The sequence below is a fragment of the Leucoraja erinacea genome, chromosome 9, assembly GCF_028641065.1.
Source record: "Leucoraja erinacea ecotype New England chromosome 9, Leri_hhj_1, whole genome shotgun sequence".
Lineage (NCBI taxonomy): Eukaryota > Metazoa > Chordata > Chondrichthyes > Rajiformes > Rajidae > Leucoraja > Leucoraja erinaceus.
This window is the reverse complement of record NC_073385.1, coordinates 24,593,249-24,614,532: the sequence shown is the minus strand read 5'-3', so window position 1 is coordinate 24,614,532 and position 21,284 is coordinate 24,593,249. Positions and strand designations below refer to the sequence as shown.

The following is a 21,284-nucleotide window of genomic DNA, read 5'->3' as shown; positions in this document are numbered from 1 at the left end:
AGTAATTCAATGTGGCATCTCACCATCACCACCTCATGGGCACAGGCATAGGCAATGAATGCTGGCTTTGCCACAATACTCTCAAAAACAAATTAAACAAAACTGAATGTTGCATCAATGAATACAGAAATATTATGATTTACCTTAGGTCTAGGGTCTGCAAGAAAGGAAACTGCTTGGGCAGTTGCTTTAACATTGTTTCAGTAATACCATTGCATAGGACCAAGCTTAGATGTTTAAGGCTTTTTCCTGAAGAATCAGAGAGAAGCTGGACATCGACATTCGAAAGTCTTGCATTTATCAAATCAATTTTTGTGAGCTCCAAAGGTAAAACTTTCACAAATTCAGCAAGTGGTCCATTCCCTGGTAAATTTAACACAGAAATTAAGTACAGAAGAATGCATTTGATAAAAAATTTCCTTCACAATTGCACATCTCTTTCAAAATTTTATAAAAAGTTGAAACATCAAGAGCCAAGGAAATAATAATTTGCTGAATACTTTTGTTATTTTAACACTCTTAAATATGATTATTTAGTAAAACATTGGCACGCGGCATCTTAATATTCCACCGCGGTTCTTTTTTAAAAAATGAAGATCCCACTCAGAAAGTTAACCTATTATAAAGGTCATACCACTTGACAATACCAACATTTTTTTGGCTTCAAGCATAACACCAGAAGTTGAGAACATTATTTAGATTAAGTGCAGGTAGATACAAAATGATGGAGTAACTCAGTAGGGCAGGGAGTATCTCTGGAGAGAAGGACTTAGTGATGTTTCGGGTTGAGACCCTTCTTCAGACTGATGTCAGAGGAGTGGGTGGGACAGAGATGGAATGTAGTCGGATCAGTAAGACTGGTGGCAGAACTGGGAAGGGGTGGGGGGAGAGAGAGCGAGAGAGAGAGGGAAAGCAAGGGCAATTTGAAGTTAGTGAAGTCAATGTTCATATTGCTGGGATGTAAGCTACCCAAGCAAAATATGAGGTGCTGTTCCTCCAATTTATGCTGGACCTTACTCTGACAATGGAGGAGGCACAGGACAGAAAGGTCAGATTGGGAATGGGAGAGGGAGTTAAAGTGCTGAGCAACCGGGAGATCATGATAGGTTAAGGTGGACTGAGCTGAGGTGTTCAGTGAAACGATCGCCGAGCCTGCGCTTGGTCTTGCTGATGTACAGGAGTTGACACCTGGAACAGTGGTTACAGTAGATGAGGTTGGAAGAGGTGCAAGTGAACCTCTGCCTCATCTGGAAAGACTGTCGAGGAGACCCAAATGAGAGCCTCATCTATAATGGAAGATGGGGACCCCGTTTCCTAAAGAATGAGGACATCTCTGATGCCCTGGTATTGAAAACCTCATCCTGGGTGCAGATGCGGCATAGACAGAGGAATTGGTAGTAGGGGATAGAGTCTTTAAAGGAAGCAGGGTGGGAAGAAGTGTAGTTTCGATAGCTATGGGAGAGTGCGTTTGTATCTAGATAGCAACCAGTCAGTGGGTTTGTATCTACTTATGGGAGTCAGTGGGTTTGTATTTTAGATAGCTATGGGAGTGTTAGGTTTAGTGCAGTTTTATGGGACCTTGTCAAAGTCTTTTTGAAAGTCGAGATACACCACATCCACTGGCGCTCCCTTATCCATTCTACTTGTTACATGTTCAAAAAATTCCAGAAAATTAGTCAAACATGATTTCCCCTTCATAAATCCATGCTGACTTTGACTGATCCTGTCACTACTTTCCAAATGTGCTGCTATAACAGCCTTAATAATTGACTCAAGCATCTTCCCCACTACCGACGCAAGTTTAACTGGTCGATAATTCCCTGTTTTCTCTCTCCCTCCTTCCTTGAAAAGTGGAGTTACATTGGCTACCCTCCAGTTCACAGGAACTTATCCAGAGCTGAGAGAGCATTGGAAAATGATCACCAATGCATCCACGATTTCTAGGGTCACCTCCTTGAGCATTCTGGGATGCAGACCATCAGGGCCTGTGGGTTTATCTGCCTTCAGTCCCAACAGTTTACCTAACACAATTACCTGACCAATGTAGATTCCCTTCAGTTCATCTCTTCCACGAGATCCTCGGTCCCCTAGTATTCTAGGAGATTGGTTTTGTCTTCACTAAGGAAGACACAAACAAAGCACTCATTTAACTGTTCTGCTATTTCCTTGTTTCCCATTATAAATTTACTTGTCTCTGACTGTAAGGGACCTACATTTGTCTTCACTAATCTTTCTCTTTTTACCCATCTAAAGAAGCTTTTGGAGTCAGTTTTTACATTCCCCAAAGCTTTCTTTCATGCTCCCCCCCCCCCCCCCCCTCTTAATTAACCTCCTCGTCCTCCTCTGTTGAGTTCTAAATTTCTCCCAGTGCTCTGGTTTGCTGCTTCCTCTGGCCAACTTATATGCCTCTTCCTTGGATTTAACACTATTCTTGGTTTCCCTCGTTAGCCACGGATAAGCCGCATTCTCCGTTTTAATTTTCGCCAGACAGGCATGAATCATCCATGCGGTCTTTAAACCTTTGCCATTGCATCTCCACCGTCAACCCTTTAAGTATAATTTGCCCGTCTATCCTAGCCTATTCCTGTTTCATACATTCAGACTGATGTGAGGGTGGGGGAGCGGGAAGAAGGAGGAGGCGGAGAAAGTGGGCGGAGAGAGCTAAGAAGGGGCGGAGAAAGCAGGGACTACCTGAAATTAGAGAAGTCAATGTTCATACCGCTGGGGTGCAAACTGCCCAAGCGAAATATGCTCCTCCAATTTATAGTGGTCCTCACTCTGGCCATGGAGGAGGCCCAGGACAGAAAGGTCGGATTTGGAATCTTCCCACCCCGCCCACACTCACATTTCTCTGAAGAAGGGTCTCAACCCAAAAATTGCCTATTTCCTTCGCTCCAATGATAATATCATACCTAGTTATAGCAGACGATGGGCAATAACGGACACTATTACCCCTCCACCCGCCCTACCAAGGTCAGTTATAATAAGGGTTTACTTTATTCACATTAGTCTAGCAGCTTTGTCAATGGAAATTAAAAAAACTGGCAGATGATTGAAATCTAAAATAAAAACAAAAATCCTGGAAATACTCAGCAGGTTAGGCCACAGCTGGGAGAAGAGAAACAGAGATAATGTTTAAGGTCGAAGACCCTTTGTCTGAGCTCCGAAACATCAACTCCGTTTCTCATCCCACAGGTACTGCCTGACCTGCTCACTATTTCGAACATTTTCTATTTTTATTTGAATTCTGTAGACTCCAGTGAGCTACAATTAGAATCACAGTGAATAAATTGCATTTTATATAGTGACTTAATTGTACAAAACACACAAAGATCCTTCATGGAAGCAACACTAAAAAATGTCATATCAATTCATTTAAGGATAAATTGATTCAGCTAAATAAGCGGCTGATTTTTACAAAGGAAACCAGGCAGAGAGCCTCTGAAAAGTAATTAGAAAGCTGAGCATTTTAATACCTGAAGGCAAGGCAGCAGACATTGAAATAATTAATGTAAATACTGCTGAAGAGGCCAAAATTAAGAGTTTGAGTCTCACGAGACAAATCATTTGCAACAGTCTACTTACAGGACAGTTCTAATTCAGTAATATTTGGCAGGTTGTCCAGCATGCTATGCACAAAATTGGTGTTCAATAAAACGCAGGGCCTGGTAAGACTCACAGAAAGGCTACGGACATTCCGAAGTTGGTTGAGCGCTTTTCTAGACAGTGGACCATTTGTGCTATTGAGAAGAGTCAGCCTCTCTAACTGAAGCTGTGAAATGCAGGGTGGCTCAAAACCATCTGGAAGAACAAATGTTTCACTTTTGGTTATGGTGACACATTATTTAAACAGTTTAATAGAATCTTAGTTTGTTAAATGTGACTGGTTAGAGCGAGTATGAAGCCAGAGAAAGGACGCACGCACACGCACGTCTATTCAGGTCTCACTCAGTGTAAAATTCTTCAAACGTTAAAAGCCTTCGAATATTTTATTACATTAACCACTCCAAGGTCAAGACGCCAGAACATCTTTGATCCATCTAGTGCCACAATACACAATATCCCAATGGCTAGCTACTATGGACTCGAAATACAATCTGTTGATAAGTAACTGCTTGAACTGATTACCTTTCTTTTCCCAGCACTTGCCAACAAACTGGTCCATATATTTTCCAGTCTTAAAAAGCAATGCATTCCCTCTTTAGCTAACTTCATCTACAAATACAATCCTTTTGCTTCTGTACTATAAATGAAAAAAAAAGCATTCTCATTATTCAAACCCATTTTTTCCCCTTGTTTAGAAGATCACCCAAGGATGTGGAGAAATATTTTCCAGATTTATTTTTCCCCCAATTGATCTATTTTTTTTTATTTTTTTTTTTTAATTAAAGTGAGAGTGCTGCATTGTGCACTCTCACTGACCAATTGGGAAAGTAAATCTGGATTTTTCCATATCCTTGGGTAATGTTCTCAATGAATCTATCTAGCATTTCCTCTATAGATACAAGGTGCTACATGTAAAGTGCATAGCTTCTTATAGCTACGGAGGGCATGCCAGATAGATCAAACATATAGGATGTTTTTACATCTCATACAATAATTCTTTATCCATGATCTTTTTCATACCTGGCTGTTTAGAAGTCCGAATTTCTGGTGCTGTAAAACACAGTGATAAATTCTCCCAAGTGTCCACAGAACTCAATGACAGTTCTCTCAGTTTTGGCAACCGGAACAAAATATACTGAAATGATAACAAAGGAGGGTTCTTCTGCCTTATATGAAGTGTCAAAGATTGCAACTTTTTTAAATCTGCAAGGAGGCACAGCGAACTGCTACGGCCAAATAACGAAGAACATAAAACCAATGTTGTCAATTGTTTGAAGGTAACCACTTCGCTCAGCAACTCTTGGTCTAGCACTAATGAACTGTTACTCAGCTGCAGGTTTTGCAAGTTTGCCAGTGGTCTCAGGGTACGCAGTCTTTCTATGTTCATTTTCACATTCATAGAAACAGATGTCAAGTTAGGAATTAAATTAACCATCTTCTGCAATTGCTTTGATGTTGCTTCCTTAATCACCAGACATCTTATTCTCCTTTTTCTGAGTGTTGTCCAAAAACAGGAGTTACAGCTTTGTAAACGTTTTAGGACAACCGTCTTGTTCAGCCACAGAGTAGGATGGTCAATCAATTGATGGAAATACTTGCAAGTTGCACGAACATTAGCCTTTTCCTCAAATGAAAGATACCGAAATACTTCCAACAATATATCCTGAGGTAGATTTAACCATTGTTGACCTATTTTTGCCATAATTGTCTTTGAGAAACGAGGTGCAAGACACCCACTGCGTCTATATTTCAATGTTTAACTTTAACGCTTCAGTGTATTATTGGCTATATTAATTTCAGTTTATATTTACGATTCTATTTAGAAGGAAATAAAATGTTCTTTTCCAGGGATTTCTGTCAACAAAATTTATTTGCCAATTACATGCTATTTTTCATATTCAAGTTCATTTGCTTGTCTTGGAACACTTCTTGGAGGTGCGCTTGAGTGACAAAAGATGAACACTCTAATTATGACTTCCATCAAAATGAAGAGCGTCCCGTTTCTTGAGTATTGACCCACTGTTGAAAGAAAAGTAAATAATTCACTAGAATTGCAAGTCCAAGCTTTGTCATTCCAAAGCACCTCAAATAACCCATCCTTTTTTCTTATTATACAAATTAAATTAAATGTTTTACAAGCCAGCTATGAGCTATGAGGTGCCTAGGGAGAATGTGAAACTTAAAGAAACTAGTATCAGTAATAAAATAGCACAGGACAAATTAGAAAGATTGACATATGATCTCGAACCTTATGGTTTACATCCTCTGATTTTAAAAGGCTTAGCTACAGAGATAATATATACATTCCAAAATATCTTTCAAAATCCCCTACAGACTGGGAAGGACCACATATAACTGATATCCAAGAAAAGGGTGAGAAAGAGAAAACAGGCCAGTTTAGCTAATTCAAGTTGTTGGGAGAGGGTTAAAATCTAACAATAAGTCACTTAAGAAAGACATAAAGACTGGAGATCAGGGGACAGCCATTGATGACAGCAAAGTTATTTTGTCAATCATTGCTAATTTTGTAATTGTCCATTTCATAAGGCTATGGATAGTCACAAAATGCTGGAGTAATTTGCTTAGTTACTGCAGTATTTTGTGTCCATCTGTTGGATTTTGTAAAGTTCAATAGCCTGTTGGTAAGTAGCTGTCCCGGAACCTGGGGGTCCATGACAATGCCAGTATTTCTAACCATCAACAGAGAACAGGACAGCACAGGTACAGTCCCATTGGCCTTAATATATGTGCAGAACATGATGCCAAATGTATTAAACTAAGCACATATTCCTGCACATTATCCATATCCATTCAATCCTTGTATAACCAAAATGCCACGAGTCAAGTCAAGAGTGGCAAATGTCATACATCCCAGATAGATCAATGAAATTCTTACTTGCAGCAACACAACAGAATATGTAAACATAGTACTCTGTAAACAATATAATAGATGAGAAAAAAAGTTTAGTGTGTGTATATAGACATATATATAAAAAAAGAGAGAGGAGCGACATATAAAAGTATACAACGAGCTGGAGTAACTCAGGACAGACAGCATCTCTAGAGAAAAGAAATGGGTAACGTTCAGGTTGAGACCCTTCTTCACATTGTGTCAGGGGAAAGGGAAACAAGAGATATAGAACAAACAAATCTCTCTCGTTTCCCTCCCCCCCGATTTTCTGTCTGAAGAAAGCATCACCTATTCCTTTTCTCCAGAGATGCTGTCTGACACGCTGAGTTACTCCAGCTTTTTGTGTCTATCGCAGAAACATAGAAAAATAGGTGCAGGAGTAGGTCATTCAGCCCTTCGAGCTAACGCCATTCAATATGATCATGGCTGATCATCTAAAATCAGTACCCCTTTCCTGCTTTTTCCCCATATCCCTTGATTCCTTTAGCCCTAAATCTAATAACTATCTCTTGAAAACACCAATGAATTAGCCTCCACTGCCTTCTGAGGAAGAGAATTCCACAGATTCACAACTCTTTGGGTGAAAATATGTTTCCTCATCTCAGTCCTAAATGGCCTACCCTTTTTTCTTAAACTGTAACCCCTGGTTCTGGACTCCCCCAACATCGGGAAAATTTTTCCTGCGTCTAGCCTGTCCAATCCTTTAAGAATTGTATGTGTTTCTACGATTCCCAATCATCCTTCTGAATTCCAGTGAATACAAGCCCAGTCGACCCATTCTTTCATCATGCCAGTCAAACCACCCCGGGTTTTAACCTGGTGAACCTACGCTGCACTCCCTCAACAGCAATAATGTCCTTTCTCAAATTAGTAGATCAATATTGCACACAATACTCCAGGTGCAGTCTCACCATGGCCCTGTACAACTGCAGTAGGACCTCCTTCCTGTTAAACCTAAATCCTCTCGCAAGGCCAACCTGCCATTAGCTTTCTTCACTGCCTGCTCACTTTTCAGTTCAGTTTAAACTCGCAGTTCCTTCCTACACATATAAATGTGTGTGTGTGTATATATATATATATATATATATAGAGAGAGTTTATAGAGAGAGAAACGTTGAAAATAGGTGCAGGAGTAGGCCATTCGGCCCTTCAAGCCTGCACCACCATTCAATATGATCATGGCTGATCATCCAACTCAGTATCCCTTACCTGCCTTATCTCCATACCCCCTGATCCTCTTAGCCACAAGGGCCACATCTAATTCCCTCTTAAATATAACCAATGAACTGGCCTCGACTACCTTTTGTGGCAGAGAATTCCAGAGATTTACCACTCTCTGTGTGAAAAATGTTTTTCTCATCTCGTTCCTAAAAGACTTCCTCCTTATCCTTAAACTGTGACCCTTTGTTCCGGACTTCCCCAACATCGGGAACAATCTTCCAGCCTGTCCAACCCCTTAAGAATTTTGTAAGTTTCTATAAGATCCCCTCAATCTTCTAAATTCTAGCGAGTACAAGCCGAGTCTATCCAGTCTTTATACACACACATTAAAAACAAACAATAACAGTGCAACATGCCTGTCTAAAGGTACACAAAAAAAAGCTGGAGAAACTCAGCGGGTGCAGCAGCATCTATGGAGCGAAGGAAATAGGCAACGTTTCGGGCCGAAACCCTTCAACGTTGCCTATTTCCTTCGCTCCATAGATGCTGCTGCACCCGCTGAGTTTCTCCAGCTTTTTTGTGTAACCTTCGATTCTCCAGCATCTGCAGTTCCTTCTTAAACAATGCCTGTCTAAATGTCCCTTAAACCCCCACTATCGTGTCTGCTTCCATCACCTTCCAAAACAATTCTCGTAAAGTGGGTATTGTGTTTTAAAGAGAGGCACAGACCAAAGATCTTATAGCGTGGCACAGACCATCAAAGATCATCGCATCTTTCCAGACCATCGAGTCGAGTGAAGAGAGCAACAAAACCTTCCTTCAAGTCGCAGGAAGATGGCGTCATGTACGAGGACCAATCAGCGGCGAGACGCCGAATTCGAAATTAACGGCTGGCGGCGTGTTTGAAATGGCGGCGCGGGCGGCGCGAGCTGCGGGTGAGTGAGTGAGTGCGTGAGTTCCCGGGCGCGGTTCCCATCGCATCGCACCGCACGACACGCAGAGACAATGGGCTCGTGACAGGTTTTAACCCACGGCTCGCTCACTTTCATTACTTGCTCTCACACCATATCTCTAGTGTCTCCCTCTCCCTGACTCTCAGTCTCGACCCGAATCGTCACCCATTCCTTCTCTCCAGAGATGCCGCCTGCCTGTCCCGCGGAGTTACTCCAGCATTTTGTGTCTATCTTCGGTGTAGACCAGCATCTGCAGTTCCTTCCTCCACATTAAGTTACCGTCGCTGGATTATCAGTCGACCTGAACCGCTTGCCCGTCCGCAAACTCTGTCCAATTTGTTTTCCCTTCGCTTACCTTCTTTTCCCCACTCTCCCCACTACAGTCAGACCGAAGAAGATTCCCGACCCAAAATATCACCATTTTCTTCAGAGATGTTGTCTGACCCGCTGAGTTATTCCAGCATTTTTGTGTCAGCATGTTGGGGAGATAGCTGGAGTAAAGTCTGCATCATCAGTTTTGCTTGCCCGTCCACAAGCTTTTTGTGCCCCGGTCCGGCATCAGGAGACTCCCCTCCCCATGACACTAAGTCGGTGGGTTACTTGACGGCTTTAGACAACTTCGGAATTGTCCCGTCCTTTAATACAAAGGTCTGATTCGGCTCCTATTCGGTTATTCCCATGGCCTCTCCAGTAAACAAACTGAAATTGTATTCTTTGTATACCAACAATTAGGTGAACCAGATAAAAAACTAGGAAAAAGAGATATAAACTAGCCCTTCAAATACACTGGTTACTGATGAATTGAACATCAACTTTTAAAATAGTAAATTATTTTGTTGGTTGGGGAATCTATATATAAACAAACATAATTTTTTTAACCAGAACGTTATCTCTCATCGCCATCTAATTTACTCGATTTTAGATTCTCAATGGAATTTCGGAAAAGGGACTCTTGACATGTTCTCCCTTTAAATGAGAGCCCCAGTATTTTGTCTATACTTAAATGTTGTACAACAAGGTGAATTAATTGAGACAAACAAGATCTAAGGAGAATAAATCATGGGTGAGGTACCAGAGGTCTGGAGGACAGCTAATGTTGTACCTCTATTTTAGAAGGGCAGCAAGGAAACCCTGGGAACTATAGACTTGTGAGCCTAACATCTGGTAGGCAGGTTACTGGAGAGTATTATGAGGGTTATGATATACATGCATTTGGATCGTCAGCATGGTTTAGTGAGATCATGTCTTACGAACCTGAGATTTTTGAAGTCATAACCAAAAAGGTTGACGAGGGCAAAGCCATAGACGTTGTCTGCTTGGTAGGCTGCTCTAGAAAATTAGATTGCATGGGATCCAGACAGAGCCAGCCGACTGGATAGGGAATTGGCTTCATGGAAGGAAGCAGAGGGTGATGGTGGAAGGTTGTTTTTCGGACTGGATGCCTGTGACTTGTGGTGTCCCTCAGGGATAGCACCCATTGCTGTTTGATTATATCAATAATTTGGATGAGAATGTAGAAGGCATGATTAGTAAGTTTGCAGATGACATTAAAGTGGGTGGAATTGTAGAATTGTGGATGGTTATCAGAAATTACAGCAGGATCTTGATCAGTGAGCAGATAGTCTGAGGAATGATTAATGGAGTTTAATGCTAATTAAATGTGAGGTATTACATTTTGGGAAGTCAAACACAGGGCAGGACCTTTACAAAGAATGGCAAGGCCATGGAAAGGGTTGTAGAGCAGATGGATCCACAAGCGCGGGTACATAGTTCCTTGAAAGTGACATCACGACAGATAGGGAGTCAAGATGGGTTTTGGTGTGTTGGCCTTCATTAGTACGGGTCTTGAATATAGAAGTTAGGATGTTATCTTACAGTTGTACAACACCTTGGTCATTTGGAATATTGTGATGCGTTTTTGTCATGCTGCTGTAGGAAGGATACTATTAAGCTGGAAAGAATGCAGAGAAGATTTACGAGGATGTTGTCGGGCCTTGAGAGCCTGAACTATAAGGAGACGTTTGTCAGGCTAAAACTTTATTCCTTGGAGTGAAGGATATAGTGGTGTATAAGATCATGAATGGAGTTGATAGGGTAAATCCAGATTCAGATTCAGATTCAATTTTAATTGTCATTGTCAGTGTACAGTACAGAGACAACGAAATGCACAGAGACTTTCATCCAGAGTAGGAGAATCTAGAGCCAAGGGATATAATTATTGCAGATAATTGACCTAAAGTTCGCATGTGGGAGAGATGTCTGCTGTGTTTTTAAAAACAGGTTATTTTTGTGATCTAGATGCAATTGCAGGTACATGGCTCCTCGAAAGTGGCGCCTCAGTTAGACAGGGTAGTCAAGAAGGCTTTTGGTGCATTGGCCTTCATCAGTCAAAGCATTGAGTAGAGTATTGTGTTCAGTTTTGGTCACTGTATTATAAGAAATATGTTGTCAAGCTGGAAAGGGTGGGCAAGGTGGGCCGAAGGGCCTCTTTCCATGCTTTATGACTAAGAAAAAACACTGAATAAAATGAAGAAATTGGATGTTATTTGCATCATGTTCAACGCGGACATTGTGGGCCGAAGGGCCCGTTTCTGTGCTATGTTCTATTCTATAACAAAGGCAATATTCTACAACAAAATGCTATATTCTGTTCTGATATTTATATTCATGCATCAATATATATGTCATATCATAAGTTCGGAATAGAATTAGGCCATTCGGCCCATCATGTCTACTCTGCCATTCAATTGTGGCTGATCTATCTCTCCCCTCCTAACCACATTCTCATGCCTTCTCCCCATAACCCCTGACACCCGTACTAATCAAGAATCTATCTCTGCCTTAAAAATATCCACAATAAATACCACAGATTCACCACCCTTTGACTAAAGAAATTCCACGTCATCTTCTTCTTTAAAGAATGTCCTTTAATTCTGAGGCTATGACCTCTAGTTCTAGACTCTCCCACTAGTGGATACATCCTCTCCACATCCACTCTATCCAAGCCTTTCACTATTCTGTATGTTTCAATGAGGTGCCCCTCATTGTTCTAAACTCCAGCGAGTATAGTGCTGACAAATGCTCTTCATAGATCAACATACTAATTCCTGGGATCATCCTGGTAAACCTCCTCTGGACCCTCTCCAGAGCCAGCACATCCTTCCTCAGATATAGTGCCCAGAATTGCTCACAGTACTCCAAATGAAGCGTTACCAGTGCCTTACCGAGCCTATATGATTCCATGTGCTGGAGTTCTCTCTCTCTCTCTCTCTGTGTAGTTGCCTTGCGGAAACAGGGTTTTATCGGCATGGCAATATGTGAGATTACACGGTAGATGGAAGCGGTTGGGCATATTTTAAAGATGTCATCATTTGTGGGGTTGTGGGTGGTGATGGTGTCATTGCCATTTATGATCCACCCTTAACTAACAGGGTGCAGATTTCACTGCTGAGGCTTAGCGTTATGTAAGGGTGAGATAACGTCACCCCGTACATCCTTAATGAACAAGCTGGGATTTGTAAATTTTCCAGTAGTTAAGTTCAGTTTTAATTTATGTGTAGGAAGGAACTGCAGATGCTGGTTCAAACTGAAGATAGACACAAAATGCTGGAGTAACTCAGCGGGACAGGCAGCATCTCTGGATAGATGGAATGGGTGACGTTTCGGGTCAAGACCCTTCAGATTCCTTTCTCTCCAGAGATGTTGCCTGTCCCGCTGAGTGACTCCAGCATTTTGTCTATCTTCAGTTTCAGTTCAGTTTAGTTTATTGTCACCGAGGTACAGTGAAATGCTTTTGTTGCATGCTAACCAGTCAGCAGAAAGACAATACATGATTACAATCTAGCCATTTGCAGTGTACAGATACATGATAAGGGGATAACTTATGCAAAGTAAAGCCAGCAAAGTCCGATCAAGGATAGTCAGGGGTCACCAAAGTGGTAGATAGTAGATCAGCACTGCTCTGTGGCTGTGGTAGGATGGTTCAGTTGCCTGATAACAGCTGGGAAGAAACTGTTCCTGAATCTGGAGATGTGCGTTTTCACACTTCTGTACTTTGTGCCTGATGGGAGAGGGGAGAAGAGGGAGTGGCCAGGGTGTGACTCGTCCATGATTATGCTGCTGGCCTTGCCGAGGCAGCTTGAGGTATAAATAGTGTCAATGGAAGGGAGGTTGGTTTGTGTGATAGTCTGGGCTGCGTCCACAATTTGCTGCAATTTCTTAATGCTTGTTAAACTTATTTATTTTTCGGAGGAGTTTAGCTTATTGACGTGTGGACCAAGGTATATGGTCAGCATGGCTTGATTCTGTTCAGTTTAGCTTTATTACCATATATTCATCTTGAGAACATATACGGCATGATTAGCAAGTTTACAGATGGTACTAAAGTAAAATTGGTTAGTAGAGTGTTCAAGAAGGAACTGCAGACGCTGGAAAATCGAATGTCAGGGGTTATGGGGAGAAGGCGGGAAAGATAGATCAGTCATGGTTGAATGGTGATGTGAACATTATGGGCCGAATGGCCTAATTCTGCTCCTACTTGTGGGGGAGTCTAGGACTAGAGGTCATAGCCTCAGAATTAAAGGACGTTCCTTTAGGAATGAGATGAGGTGGAATTTCTTTAGTCAGAGGGTGGTGAATTTGTGGAATTCTTTGCCACCAGACGGCGGTGGAGGCGAAGTCAGTGGATAAGGCAGAGACTTGCGTAGTCTCTGAAATTTTTGGTGAGTTTTAACATAAACATCCTCACACAGTATCAAAGTTTCCCACTGTACGGGAAGGCCCAAAGTTCAGTCATCCTCCTCTTTGATGTACTTTATTGTTCACCCGTGGTCAGGGCCTCCCGAACCCCCTGCTGTCGCTGCTACGGGCGGCCCGATGTTCAGGCCCGCTCGTTTTTTCCTTATGACACAGATAATGTATTTGTTATCAAATGTGTAGGTTAGGTTTTTTTGGACAGTATTTTTATTATTTACAGATGCCTATGCCGAATGGAAGTTTCCCATTGTGAAGAGTGTTGGAATTGATAAGGAAAACAATATTTTAGGTATGGCTGTTTCTCCATCCAAGAAAAATTTCAAAAGTGCTGAAATGGACAGTGGACCAAAAACGCCTCGGAAAGCAATTCCTCTTCATCAGATACCAAACGGTACCCCTTTAAAAGAATTACAAAAACTTCAGAGGGGTTCATCAAAGCCTCAATTGGATACCAATACTGTGCCTCCAACCACATTCGGTTTAATCTCATTAAACATTAAACAACAGCCTCGTGTTAATTGTCAACTTCAGTCCACAATGTTAGACAAAGAAGGGACATTTAATGTTATTTCTCCAGAACTCAGTGACATAGTGGATTCTGTTTCAACCGCAGCTGTAAAGTTAGACCAAAGTTATATTAATTTTCACTTAAAACCCATTGGATCCAAATTGATCTCAGAAAGCCCTGCCAAAACATTTGAAAGAATGAAAGGAAAACTTCACTGTAATCAGATAACTGAAAATCGTAATCATCAAATAACTTATGGATTGAACGAAACTGATCAACATTCTGATGCCTCTGTGAATGGACACATCTTAAAAAACACCTTTGCAGGTATGAAATAATATTGATTAAATATTGTCTACAATCTGATATTTAATATTTGTCAGTGTGGCCATTTGCTAGTTGCATGCAAGGAATTAAAATGGTGGGGGGGGGGGTGGGGGATGGGGTGGAGGAGGAGGGGGGGGGGGGGGGGGGGGGGGGGAGGGGGGAGGGGGGAGGAAAAGGGGGTTGTGAGGGTGTGTGAGTGTGTGAGGGGAAGGGGGAGAGATGGGGTTGTGTGGGGAAGGGGTTGTGGGGGGGAGGGGTTGTGGGGGGATGGGAGGTGTTTGTGGGGGAGGGACTCCATTCAGCGGCCATTTGCCACAGCACCACACAGCGACTTTTCCGACTCCATACAGCGACTTTCCCGACTCCACTCTTGCGGACTCAATCAGCACTTGTGGACTCAGCACCGCCTCCGGGGTTTTATTCTCCAGCGGGTGCTGGAAGGGATGACTGACAGGTGAGAAGAGCAATCTGCTGATCTCACGATTTTTAAAACCTTCATAACTTTTGTAATCCTCCACCGATCGGAACATAACTTGGTGCGCTTGGAGGAGAGGAGAACAGTGAGTAAGGTGGCGAAAAAAGGGTACCGTTTTTGCGCAAATTATTAAACAAAAAGCAATTGGTCAAGATGAGTTTTAGCTATAGTATAGATTATTCATTCACTCCTTTTACCCCATCCCCCGCCCTATCCACTCACTCATAGTCCCCAACTCGCTGGCGCAGCTAGAGAGGGAGAGGGATAGAGAGAGAGAGAAAGGCACAGAAAAGGGCTCAGAGAGGGAGACGGGCTCAGAGAGGGAGACGGGCTCAGAGAGGGAGACGGGCACAGAGAGAGAGGGGGGTCGAGTTTGAGGGGTTGGGGGGGGGCGTGTTGTCAGAGGTGGGGGCTGGTTCCCGAACGCAATAATCCCTCGCTTCCGGCTGCAAAACACGGGGGGGGGGGGGTGACGTCACTTGCAGCGCGAGCTAGAAGACAGAGTGTTTTTTTTTTTCAAAGGTCTTGCGAGCGGTGTGGCCGGGCGACCTGACTCGCAGGTCCATTCCTCTCTCCCTGTTTCCTAAGATACACTTAAAATAATGACAATCCATATTTGAAAATTCCGCCAAGAAACTAGCGCTGCACTTGCGCAGTAGGCTGCTGCGCCTGCGCAGTGCTGCAAAGGCAGAATTTCATCTGCCTTCAGCCCCGCTTGAAATTGACGGCTTCAAGCAGCGCTGACGGCACGTGGGCTGCACAGACCTTCAAGGGTTACAAGTGCTGCGGTTGAAAGACATGGAGAATTATGCCTACCAAAGAGATCGATCTCTTAGATAGGCATAATTCTCCCATGCTTTTACTATTTATATTTAGTAATTACCATTTTATACTTTTAGTTAGGGTAGGCAGTGCCTACCTTGCCTACCCTGACGGCACATGCCTGGTCAGTACAGTGTGGATCGGAGGGCCTGTGCAGGATGAATGGGAGATCACTACAGGATGAATGATGGGATCAGTACAGGATGAATAAGGGGATCAGTACAGGATGAATGAGGGGATCAGTACAGGATGAATGAGGGGATCAGTACAGGATGAATGAGTGGATCAGTACAAGATACATTGGGGGATTTAAAAAATCAGTCTGCAATTTAAAGATGAATGGGCAGTTTTCACTGCAGGATTCACTTTGGATAGGGAGTATCGGTGACCAGGATAAATAGCATCTTGGATTTTCAATGGGTAAGTACAGGAAGAATGATCTTAAGATATCAAAAGCACACAGGATGGATTGGGGGATCAGTAGCCAGGATCCATGGGGGGAGCAATTCAGGATATAACATGGGGGTAGCAATTTACATTGCGGGATAGGCCAAATGGAAGGAATTTAGGGCTGTCAGTACAGGTTTTCTAGTGGTTCATGTGGGACCAGGTTTAGAATGTTGACAGGGGGTGGCAGGAGAATCAATGCGAGAAAAATGCTGGGGGTGAAAAGCGCAGGATGAGCTATCGCTATAGAAAATTATAATTATAGCACAGGGGATGTCAGTGAGGACTGAATAGAGGCTTTATAAATGGGGGTCAGTACGGGATGGTGAGGAGCTTTTCAGGATTATATCTAGGGGTGGAGGGGGCGTAAACTAAAAGAGGGGGAGGTGGCGATTCTCTGGGAGGTCAGCGCATCCTCGGACAACTATCGCCCCTAAACTGCCCCCTCCAAACAGCTCCAAAATCACACAAGGGGAGGGGCAGTGCTCAGCCACAAAGGGGGAGGCGGTTTGGATCTCCTATACATTGGGGGGGGGAATCAGTAAAAGATGAATGGGGGGGGATCATTAAAAGATGAATGGGCAGATCACTGCAGGATGGATAGGGGAGAGCGGTGAAGGATAAATGGAGGGTGGGTAAGTACAGGATGAATGGGAAGATCAGCACAGGATGGATGGGGGATCAGTACATGGGGGGATCAGTACAGGATGCATGGGGGGAGCAGGGCAGGATGCATGGGGGTAGCAGTGCGGGATGAATGGGAAGGGGGGTCAGTACAGGATGAATTGGGGGACCAGTGTAGGATGGATGAGGGGGTGGCAGGAGAATCAATGCGAGGTGCAAGGGGTGATCAGCGCAGGATGAATAGATTGGGGGAGGGAAGCACAGGGGATGTCAGTGAGGACATAGAGGCGGGAAGGGGGGTCAGTACGGGATGGTGAGGAGGGGTCTCAGGATATGAGGGGTGGAGGGGGGCGTACGAGAAAGAGGGGGAGGTGGGGAGGGAGGTCAGCGCACCTCGGACAACATCGCCCCTCTGCCTTGGCCGTCCCTGTCCACTGTCAAGTGCTGCCGCCAAAGGGGGAGGCGGTTGGGATCTCCTCGCCACCGCCTCCCCTCCTCCGCCAGCCAACAGGAAGATGCGGGCCGAGCGGTGCAACTCAAAGATCTTATAGCTATAGGATCTTTGGTGCAGCTGCTTCAGACGGTGGAGGGAGGCATCCCCCTTCCTCCTCCCGGCCTCGCCGTGCGAGAGGGTTTGTTTTGAAAGCGGTTATCGCTGTTAGCAGATTTGGAAGCAGCGGCCTCTATCAGGGCGGGCGGGATGCAGGAGGAGGAGGAGCTGCTGCTGCTGTGCGGGGCCCGTCATTTTCTTTGACCCGCACCTGGTATCTTTGCCCTGCACTACAGCCGTCGCCGACACGAAACGCCATGTTCCTTTTCTCCATAGATGCTGCCTGACCCACTGAGTCACTCCAGTAGTTTGTGTCTATCTTCGGTATAAACCAGTATCTGCAGTGCCAAGCCGGGCAAAATGACTCGGCGTTTAGGATGTCCGGCGGCACTTTGGGCGTCATTGGCACCCAGTCAACCACTAATTTCGAGCCCTGTACAACAAGATCAGGGTGTAATTGTTCATCAGTCACTGAAAGTAAGCATGCAAGTACAGCAGGCAATGAAGAATGCTAATGGCATGTTGGCCTTCTTAACAAGAGGAGTTGAGTATAAGAGCAAAGAGGTCCTTCTGCAGTTGTACAAGGCCCTAGTGAGACCACACCCGGAGTATTGTGTGCAGTTTTGGTCTCTATTTGAGGGAGGACATTCTTGCTTTTGAGGGAGTGCAGCATAGGTTCACGAGGTTAATTCCTAAGATGGCGGGACTGTCATATGGTGAAAGAATGGAGCAACTGGGCTTGTATACACTGGAATTTAGAAGAATGAGAGGGGATCTTATTGAAACTTATAAGATTATTAAGGGATTGGACACGCTAGAGGCAGAAAACATGTTCCCGATGTTGGGGGAGTCCAGAACCAGGCGCCACAGTTTAAGAATAGAGGGTAGGCAATTTAGAACGGAGATGAGGAGAAACTTTTTCACCCAGAGAGCTGTGAATCTGTGGAATTCTCTGCCTTGGAAGGCAGTGGAGGCCAATTCTCTGGATGATTTCAAGAGAGAGTTAGAGTTCTTAAAGATAGCAGTCAAGGGATATGGGGAGAAGGCAGGAACGAGGTACTGATTGTGGATGATCAATCATGATCACAGTGAATGGCAATGCTGGCTCGAAGGGCCGATTGGCCTACTCCTGCACCTATTATCAATTGTTTACTGTCTAAAAAATCAGAATAAGTATAGGATTCATATTTAAATACAGCAAAAAATACAAATCTATGGGCAAGAGGTGGGAGAAGAGTATATGGATTGAATTAATTGGGCCTACCAAAGAGCCAACCTAAATGTCTTCATTCCAAGCACCAGACCATATGATTTGCATCATTATAAGGCTAAATCCATTTGAGATCATCACGTTATTTGTTATAGGAACTCAGTTATGATCTATAACCATTAATATCGATTATTATCTCAGTGTAACGTCGTCCAAATAGCACCCCAGTTCTTTAGATCACAGAACCGGCTTTTTGTTTCTTCACAGCTCATGATTAGAAAATTCGGCATTCCCTCTCTCTATCACTCCCCCACCCAAGTCGCATTAGCTTCTCGTTTTTATCTAACAAATAGCTAACAATGGCCTGTTTCCTTAATCATCGTTACTTTTTTGCATATCTTTCATTCATTGTTTTTTATCTCTCCACATCACCGTCTATATCTCTCGTTTCCCTTATCCCTAACCAGTCTGAAGAAGGATCTCGACCCGAAATGTCACCCAGTCCTCCTCTCTCCTGTCCTGCTGAATTACTCCAGTTTATTGTGTTTATCTTCGGTTTAAATCTGCATTTCCTTCCTACACATTAGAAAATCCCGAAGTGTAGCAACATTCTGTCGATATATGAAATCTTGTCCAAGCAGCACAAATGTTCTTTGACTAACAGAATAAATATGAAAAATTTGTTTCTTTTTTTTCTTTTTTTTTTTTGTTTATTTTATTAGAAGTTAATACAGTACAAAACAGTACAGTGGAACCTAATTTTAGGTGCCAACTATGTCATACCGTAATCCATTCTATGTACAACCTCTAGTTTTATGTTTTGAGAAGGAAGTAAGCAAGTCAAGAAAAAGAAAACAATAGAAAGGGGAAAAAGTGGATAAATAGATGATAGAGAATAGAAAAACGTGAAGTGTGTATATAAAAAAAAAAGAAAAAGTGGGAAGTAGAAATAGAAGAGAAGGCCCCTTAAAAGAGAATTTTTCAAATCTTTATTCGGAGATGTAGATTAGCATGAACTGAAATCAGCAATCTTTACGGTACCGCTGCATCACATGATTCCAAAAAGTCGATGAAAGGAGACCAACTCCTTAAGAATTGGTCATATTTATCTATTAGTCGGAGTCTCATTTCTTCAAGCGTGCTATGTCCATCATATTCCTAATCCACATTTTAACAGTTGATATGGTTGTATTTTTCCAAACTTTAAGTATTCATTTCTTTCCAATTATTAACCCATAATTTAAAAAAAACGTTTTGGTCTTTATTTAAATTGATATCTTCTACTATTATTCCAAATATAATCCATTCTGTTTTAGGTTCTATTGTGGACTTGAAAAGCTTTGTAAATATATCAAATATATCACTCCAAAACTTATTCAGCTTTGTACATCCTACAAATGAATGTGTTATATTAGCGTTTTGAAACAAACATTTATCGCATCTGGGAGAGACGTTTGGATAAAATTTATTCAACCGCGTTTTTGAATAATATAGTCTATGTAATAATTTGAATTGAATTAAATTATGTCTTGCATTAATAGAACAATTATGTGTGTTCATCAGATACTTTTCCCATCTATCCTTCAAGATCTTTATCATTAGCTCATGTTCCCACTCTTCTCTTAGTGCTTCTGTTGAGGGTAATTCTCTATTTAATATATTATTATAAAAGTATGATATTAGTTTTTGTGAATCAGCCTTAATATTCATTGCTTCTTCTAAAGGATCTAAAAATATAGTTTGAAATTTATGTGTATATTTCTTCATAAAGTCACATATCTGTATATATTTAAAATATTGATTATCCTTCAGTTTAAATTTTAATTTTAAATGTTGAAATGATAACAGTTTGCCAAAATTCATACATACCCCATACTTTCCTAATCCCCAATCTATCCCATTGTTGATATGTTTTGTCGATGAGAGATGGTTTGAATGCGGGGTTGTTCAATAGTGGGGTTAGTACTGATAGATTATTTAATTTCAAGGATACTTTCATTTGTTTCCAAATTCTTATTGTATTGTGAATAATTGGGTTCTTCTTATATATTATACTATTCAATTTTATTGGTGAGAGCAAGATCGTTCCTATATCGTGCGGATAGCACTCCTCTTTCTCCATTCTTATCCACTCCAACTGCTGAGTGGAACTATCCAACCAATACATTATGTTCTTAATATGCACTGCCCAGTAGTAATACATAAAGTTAGGTAATGATAAACCCCCAACTTCTTTAGGTTTACACAAATGGTTTAGTTGAATTCTGTGTGCTCTGTAATCCCATATAAAATTAGTGATAGTAGAATCTAGTTTTTTGAAAAAATATTTTGGAATATATATTGGGATCGCTTGAAACAAATATATTAATTGTGGTAAGAAAGTAATTTTTATAGTGTTAATTCTACCTATCAATGAGAGCGGGAGCGTTTTCCAAAATTTAATCATATCATTCAGTTTATTTAATAGTGGCATAAAATTGGCACTAAATAATGATTTGTGTCTTCTCGTAATTTGAATACCCAGATACTTGAATTTTTCTGTTGCAATTTTGAAGGGGAATTTTAGTAAGTGTCTCGAATCCTGTGGTTTTAAAGACATAATTTCACTTTTATTCCAATTCTATATCCTGAAAAAGAGCCGAATTCCTCAATTAGTGTTAATAAGGTGGGTATACTCGTTTGTGTATTAGTAATATATAAAAGGATATCATCAGCGTATAATGAAATTTTATTCTTTGAGTCCTTAGTGTTATATCCGTGAATATTCGGGTGATTTCTAATCCTTTCGGCCAGTGGTTCTATCATAAGGGCAAATAGCAATGGTGATAAGGCACAACCTTGCCTATTACCCCGTGATAAGAAACATTTTGGATATAGCATATTGTTAGTTTGTAATGCTAGTAATTCATGAAATTTGCAGCACCATGTAATTTCT

The 21,284-nt window shown here is 42.1% G+C and overlaps 2 protein-coding genes across 12 annotated transcripts in view; one reads left to right on the top strand and one right to left on the bottom strand.

The window, feature by feature from the left end:
• Positions 1-21,284, bottom strand: part of im:7136021 (uncharacterized) — a 168,711-nt gene that overhangs the window by 91,931 nt on the left and 55,496 nt on the right. For 5 of the 10 annotated variants that reach the window (XM_055640378.1, XM_055640380.1, XM_055640381.1 and 2 more), the window contains 3 exons: positions 4,627-5,625; positions 3,586-3,801; positions 144-363 (listed from right to left, as the gene is read on the bottom strand). In XM_055640378.1, coding sequence (XP_055496353.1) covers positions 144-363; positions 3,586-3,801; positions 4,627-5,308 — 1,118 coding nt within the window. In that variant the 5' untranslated portion in view covers positions 5,309-5,625. Of the gene's footprint in view, positions 1-143; positions 364-3,585; positions 3,802-4,626; positions 5,626-7,817; positions 7,966-8,353; positions 8,550-21,284 lie in introns of those variants that run through there. The other 5 variants (XM_055640385.1, XM_055640376.1, XM_055640377.1 and 2 more) reach the window with 4 other exon arrangements.
• mis18bp1 (MIS18 binding protein 1) overlaps positions 8,497-21,284 on the top strand; it is a 58,973-nt gene continuing 46,185 nt past the window's right edge. The window contains exons 1-2 of one of the 2 annotated variants that reach the window (XM_055640373.1): positions 8,497-8,613; positions 13,607-14,221. In XM_055640373.1, the coding sequence (XP_055496348.1) occupies positions 8,586-8,613; positions 13,607-14,221 (643 nt within the window). In that variant the 5' untranslated portion in view covers positions 8,497-8,585. The remainder of the gene's footprint in view (positions 8,614-13,606; positions 14,222-21,284) is intronic. The other variant, XM_055640374.1, reaches the window with a different exon arrangement.